Source organism: Papaver somniferum, chromosome 1 (genome assembly GCF_003573695.1).
Source record: "Papaver somniferum cultivar HN1 chromosome 1, ASM357369v1, whole genome shotgun sequence".
In the NCBI taxonomy this organism is placed as follows: Eukaryota; Viridiplantae; Streptophyta; class Magnoliopsida; order Ranunculales; family Papaveraceae; genus Papaver; species Papaver somniferum.
The window spans coordinates 238,012,162-238,019,280 of NC_039358.1; the positions used below are offsets into that span (position 1 = coordinate 238,012,162).

General features: G+C 36.1%; 1 protein-coding gene and 1 long non-coding RNA gene across 5 annotated transcripts; both read right to left on the reverse strand.

Annotated features, from left to right (window-relative positions):
• Positions 1–71: 71 nt before the first annotated feature.
• On the reverse strand, positions 72–1,138 carry LOC113273574 (hsp70 nucleotide exchange factor FES1-like). Its single transcript, XM_026523250.1, has 3 exons — positions 1,129–1,138; positions 324–527; positions 72–178 (listed from the first exon to the last, which is right to left on the reverse strand). The coding sequence occupies exons 1-3, from the start codon at positions 1,136–1,138 to the stop codon at positions 72–74; spliced, it is 321 nt and encodes a 106-aa protein (XP_026379035.1).
• Positions 1,139–2,466: 1,328 nt separating this feature from the next.
• On the reverse strand, positions 2,467–5,479 carry LOC113320530. Of its 4 annotated transcripts, none has more exons than XR_003346162.1 (5): positions 5,211–5,479; positions 4,850–4,944; positions 4,521–4,609; positions 4,127–4,284; positions 2,467–3,822 (listed from the first exon to the last, which is right to left on the reverse strand). It is a non-coding gene; the product is annotated as an uncharacterized LOC113320530 (long non-coding RNA). The 4 variants fall into 4 exon arrangements; XR_003346165.1 differs by having other exon boundaries at positions 4,127–4,387; XR_003346161.1 differs by having other exon boundaries at positions 4,127–4,609.
• Positions 5,480–7,119: the final 1,640 nt, after the last annotated feature.

The window sequence follows — 7,119 nt, forward strand, 5'->3', positions numbered from 1 at the left end:
GTCTAACTGATGTCTCCCAACACAAAGTTGATACCAAAATGCACCTGAGATTAATCAAATGTTAGAACAAATTACCTTTGAAACCTAACATTGTCTGAACCCAGTGCATCCCTCAATGCTCCATAACCATTTGCCTGCCTGAATGCAGCAACTCCACGCTTGTTGTGCCGAATCAAAGCTGGAAGACATCCGCAGCAAACACACAAGAGGTCGGAAGTCTTTCAAGTGACGCCAGTTAACATCAACCAGCCTCAGTATAGATAACAAAGCTAGATATCCAACCTGACGAGATGAATACAGAATAGACAGTACTTATTACTTACACGATATTGCACCAAGAACTTTGTTTCGAGCAGTAACATTTGGATCTGAGGTGAGATTAGCCAGCAGAGGTTCTATACGTTGCTGACTCCTAGGATTGTTTTGAACTATGGTAGTTATAAACTCGGCAGCCTTTGCTCGGATGCCTGCAGTTGAGTTCTTCAAGGGTTCAAGAAGGGGGACTAAACCACCAATTGTATGCAAATCTGTCAGGCACATACCAAAGCATTAATGCCAATTACATGGACCTCCTTAAATGTCTTAGATTGGTAACCAAATACTTAGAAGATCAATGATTAACAGAGATATAACCAGTAATTACACTTGCCAGCACTATATTACAGAAGGAAACAATAAATGGGGCAACTGAATCATCAAAGATTATCATCATTCATACTTCCAACATGAATGCGGAGACCATTTAAAGCACATATGTTTCATACCCAGTCCCTAAGTTGTAAGCAGTACAACCTAAACCAACAAAGGCATCAACAATTTTGTAACGCGCAATGGGAAAGCAAGATGAAAACCCTTACCATGCTAAACTGGAAATCAAGATGGTGATGTGCAATGCACAACTGCATACTCACACAAGTGATATTGATAATTCAACAAAGTAGTTAATATACACTTCGTAAGACCTAAGACACATACAAACACGTAACAGCACACAACAAGCATAATGTATACATAACCCAAATCAACCTATGGCCTATAACTAGCGAGTTAAAAATCGTTCTAATTAATTCAAATTGAGAGAAGAAATTGGGGAAGCTAATGACGAATCCATCTTTGAACTCTTATTACCTGAATCCATCTTTGAACTCTAACAACAAAAGCTGATCAAAGGAATAATGGCTTCTCATTCACTTCTAATAACCTTGACATGGATATATCTGCCAATATCAACTAAAATTGCAAAATTAAAATCCTTGCAAACAACATGCATCTGCCAATATCAACTAAAATTGCAAAATTAAAATCCTTGCAAACAACGTGCATCTGCCAAAATTAAGACGAAATATATCCGAATTAAACATCACATGTTCAAAGATTACTAGAGATAGACTTAAGTTTCTCGTTCGGATGAACTGAAGACGAAATATATCAGAATTGAACATCACAGGTTCAAAGATTACTAGAGTTAGACTTAAGTTTCTCGTTCGGATAAACTGGAGACGAAATATGTCAGAATTGAACATCACATGTTCAAATATTACTAGAATTAGACCTGAGTTTCTCGTTCGGATGAACTGGAGACGAAATATATCAGAATTGAACATCACAGGTTCAAAGATTACTAGAGTTAGACTTGAGTTTCTCGTTCGGATGAACTGGAGACGAAATATATCAGAATTGAACATCACAGGTTCAAAGATTACTAGAGTTAGACTTAAGTTTCTCGTTCGGATGAACTGCAGACGAAATATATCAGAATTGAACATCACAGGTTCAAAGATTACTAGAGTTCGACCTGAGTTTCTCGTTCGGATGAACTGGAGACGAAATATATCAGAATTTAATAAGTACATCACATTCAAAAAACTGTGAAAATGACCAGATTACCCTTACCGGAAATAAGTGTATTGAATATCCCGGAGACTTGACCACCTTACCCTTACCGAAAATAAGTGTAGAATATATTCCTTAGATTATGAAAATGACTATTTTACCCCTTGTCCGAAAGTTAGTGAAATGTCCATTTTGCCGCTGATTTGAAATTTTTAGAAAATGACCTTTTTGCCCCTGGACCAAAATTCTACCTAAGATGATTATTTCTTAAAATAACAATTTCCAAACTCCAAGGGGTAAAGAATGAGAATATTTTGACAAAATATACGAAATTTACACGCAATTTACACCTTATTAGCCGTACGCGAATAAGTGCACCAAATATCCGGACACTGTGAAAATGGTAAGATACCCTCCAATTCATTACATTATTTTCATCAAATAGGAAATGACCATATTACCCTTACTGGAACATGTGCACATAATATTCTAAACAATGACCATATTACCCTTACTGGAACAAGTGCACCAAATATTCTAAAAAATGACCATATTACCCTTAATTAGTATCACAATTTTGTGAAAGCAATCGTTTAAGTGTAAAATATAAATTCATAAACTTCAGACAAACACTTTCAAAAAAAATTCAGGCAAACACAAACAAAAGAAGCACGTGGATCACCACACTAGGCAAAACTGGTCCCACTTATTAAAAACTTGTCCCGGTGGTCCCGCTTATTAAAATTGTCCGGCTTTTTCCATTGTAAACCCAACAGCTAACCATCTGATTTATAAGAAAAAATAAAGGTCAGGAGGTGGTGAGAATCGATACCACTACCTATATATCTAGGTCTTCTAGATCGCAAAAGTAAAAACACTGAACCACCAGGCCAACAAATAAGCTGTGTAGTGAACCACGCTTAATTTTATACATTATTTTCGCACCATTTTACAACTAAATACACCAAACAAACTGTGTTCTTTCTCTGCAATTCAAGGACCATCATTGCCTTCTCTGAATGATGGGAGTAGTGACCATGTGATGGTTCCGTCCACTATCAAAAAGTTTTAGCACACATCAGATAGATAGGACAGCATTCAAGTGAGATACACTAGACCAGTCCCATATGTTGCTCTTGACATTGTTAGAGAAGACCCACTGAACACCAAAACTGCACAGAAAGTAATGCCACAACTTCCTGGTTTTTGTACGGCACAAGAAAAGGTGGTTTTGAGTTCCGTTCTCTGCACCGTTGAATCAGTAAACCAATATTCTCTTTCACAAATTGCCTAGTCTTTAATATACCTGACCATAAACTAGAGCCCACAAGTCTTCCACACCATAAGTTCAACAAAATCAAATCGACTATCCCTATCAGAATATCCTTGTGACTCATAAAACCAACTTTAACAAAAGAAAAGATGAAGAGAATGCAGACTGCAAATAACATACTGTAAACTTTAACAAAGATATGAACATGGCTCTGCATGCATAATTCCTAATATATTTTCCTGGAAGTTGGAGCCTTTTTCTTTCTGTATCAAAAATACAACTGAACAATAATATTTCTATCTATTTCAGTAGCTTGTAGTTCACAATAGCCACTCCATGAAACGAGATCTAAATTATGGAAATAATGTAAACACGATCTAGTTACTACAAAGTGCTAAAGCACTTCCTTAATGTTATGTTAAAAGCATTGGTGACTACCAACTACTGGTGTAACATGACCTATTTGAGTTTTGAAGCACAAGACACATCGTTTGACACTTCATCCAAACACGCACTAACGTGTGACCTACTCAAAAGAGCAACAAAGTACTTGTTTATTCATAACATCATCAAAAGAGGAACAAAGATATAACAGATCTTACTTGCGTTCTCAAGGGCCCAGCTTCTCTAATTGTCTTTTCAGACTTTATCGTAGCTTTTACATCATTCTTTTTTTTCAAACCACGAGGAGTCACGTGCTCCAGCGATGGTTGCAGCTGCAGAACGACATTCACAAGATTTAGGTGCAATTGCAAGATAAAAGTAAAAACATTTAGAATACTAGAAGTTTATCTAAAGCCATCGGTATGTAGGCCAAAGTAGTAGCCGCATCAGAACCTGGACATTGAAAGTAAGACTAAGACGACATTAACAACATGGAAATTAAGAATCAAAACAAGCAATAATTCGTTAAGTACGGAACTTTTGATTGACCACTCTAAATAGCTAATACAAGAGGAACATTATAAGTTTTATGATTGACCATTATGAACCTTCATTTACACAGTATGAAGCTCATACCTTGCTATTTCTTCATCTCAAAGAACTTGTTCGAGTTATAAAATGCATGACTCTTATCGTTGGACAATTTTTCTCTCTTCTTTTCCAGGAAAGTTCAGAAGGGAAGTCATGCAGAGCCGTTCCTTCCAGTATCCAAGTAAAATAGGGAAGTCATAGAACTAAAGAACAATACCAAGAGTTATAAAATGCATGACTCACATATTTTTTTCAACTGCACTAATATATATGACTCCATCTGTTCCTTTGTGGCCTTCCACCTGACTGCCAGGATGCAATCTAAAACTACTTCATCTTTTAATTGACATAGTCGTCCATTTGAAATCAAATGATTAAGTTTCAGTGACGATGCCCAACTTAATTCCACTTTTGAAGAAGGGTCAAACAGAGTACTTACAAGGTTAAGAAGCAGGGTGATACCCTTCAGGGACCGCTTTCAATTTGTCTTGGGTGGTAATTTTGCCCTTGAGAAGTGTCTGTCTTATCCTGTATTTGAATGACACAAACATCTATGAATCATCACTTTCTAATTTGTGAGGTCTTGTATGGAGATGTTGAATAGAGCTTATCAACCTTAAATTGGGTAATTAGCAGCAGCATATTATATTATTACAACATAATCAGGCATATGAAAAAGGGAACTGTTGACTGAGTGAAACACACAAAAAAGGAAAAGCCACAGAACATCCATTATCTATTTGATATTAAGCTTCATCAAAGACTTACTACTAAAACAAGCAGACAAGCTTATCTAACCCTGCCAGGTGAAGTAAATTCCATAATTAAGTCATCCTTCTCGAACAACATACTCTCTCTCGAATCTACATAAGTAAGGAAATATCAGTTCTAGTTCAGTACAACCACAAATTTAATCCCTAATTAACAAGATCCAATTTCGAATCTACGCAAAATAACACCACCAACAAGAAAAACCCAGTTCTAAACTCATCAAAACTAACTAATATACAGGTCTAGATATCGAACTTCCACAAAATCCCTAATTTTTGTTATCATCTTTCCCAAATTTCATATAACAGGACAAACTATCAATTCATTCATAAGTTAAAGAGAACATATAATCGCTTACCTCATCAAAGAAGAAGGAAAAGCATGAGATTTAGCATAAAAAAATCACTACGGTCCATCTTCTTCATCGTCATACAAAATTTAGGTCCTATCGAGACGAGTAACAGAAAACATAAACCTATCTAAATCTAATAGAAATCAAACTAAGATTTGGTTTGATGGATTAGTTTCAAACTGAAACTACTGCGCTCTCAGGAGGTTAGTGGCGGAGCGAACGAGATGAAGAAATGAAGAAGAGTTGTTGGGGACGATGAGAGAAAGGGGGCTTGGTTTTTGTCCAAGTCCTGAGGTTTTCACCAAGTCATTGATATTTGGACTAGTCTCGATTATTTTTGGGCACAAAAAATAAAATGTTTTATTATAATTAGAAAATTTGTCAATTGTGGGCATGGTAGTGATAAACCCTCTCTGAAAAAATTCCTGATTTGGTGTAGTGAATTAGGTCTGGCTTCACAATCCCAATGAAGTCTTCAAGTCGTTAACCTACAGGGTCTCGAGAAGAAACCTAAGGTTAAAGGAGAAACGACTCTAGTTATGCAACTAGTAGCACACAGGAGGTGTGGGGATTAGGTTTCCCAGTTGCTAGAGTTCTCTTTTATATAGTTTTCAAATCAGGGTTTGCAATCCAAGTTACCTTGGTAACAAAGCATTCAATATTCACCGTTAGATGAAAAAACTGATTCAACCAAGATAATATCTTTCAACCGTTAGATCGAACTTAGCTTGTGACACACAAATGAAATGTACCCTCATTTAGGTTTATGTAACCGTACCTAAACGTGTACACTATGTTGGCTCACAAATAGTTAACCGAGGTTAGCCATATGATTACTCTCATATCAACCTTATTCATCTTAAGCATAACTAGTTCAAATGACTCAAATGAAACTAGTTAAAGAGTTGTTCAATTGTTATATTCTCATGGATTTATACAAGAACACAATTGAAGAAAAATTGGTTTGATTCACTCGAATCAATACATGAAAATAATATCCACGGCTTGCAAAGATTGCATTCCTTATTGATAAATGTTTTAGGTTCATGTACAACCGATTTTATAAGGTAAACACTTAAGTATGCGTACGGGTATGCATACTTAAGCAACTGGATTTGAGTTTGTTTTAGTTTTCAAACTCAGCAGAAATTCACGGACGTGAACTTTTCGCCAGTATGCGTACGGGTACGCATACTTTAGGTAACCAGATGAGTTTGGTTTTGGTTTTCAAACTCCACAGAAATTCACGGACGTGAACTTCAACCAGTATGCATACGGGTACGCATAATTACCCGGTCTCCTACAACCTTTTTGTATACACACAAGTATGCATACTTTAGGTTCCCGGTTTTGGACTAATACAATAATGTGCGAACACACTATGCTTATATCCAAAGACTGTTACAGGATTCTAAATTCTTTATTTCAATCATTGAAACATTCTTCTATAATGACAATAACTGTTTTCACACACTATTAGCATCAAAGAAATTTTCAAGATATTGAAATAATCATTATCGATACATTCCAAGTCTTACACCAAATGATTGTATCACACAAACCATGTAAGATGTTACTCGGCGATTTTATCATGATATAAGTTGAACTTGGTCGAAGCGAAAGCTTACCAACACATATTTCGAGAAATATGTAAGTGAGATATACTCAGCTCGAAATCTCAAATGTGTATAGAGAAAACTATATCGTAACACGACTTATGTCTCAATATAGGAGATAAAGTAGAAATAGACTTTCCAAGTGATAGATGAGTTTAAGTCTCCACATACCTTTTGTCATTTAAGTTCCACAAGCTCTCCTTAGTAGTTCTTCTTCTTCAAGTGATAAGCGCCGTGAAGTCTAAGCTCAACTAAACAAACTATGTCCTAGTCCGAGACATCTATAAATAGGCTAGAAA

Bases quoted from the DNA above. Each gene is read 5' to 3' on its own strand.
- LOC113273574 (XM_026523250.1), bottom strand. The intron at 179-323 runs GTAAGTAATAAG...GATGTCTTCCAG, and splicing joins AGTTCTTGGTGCAATATCGT to CTTTGATTCGGCACAACAAG.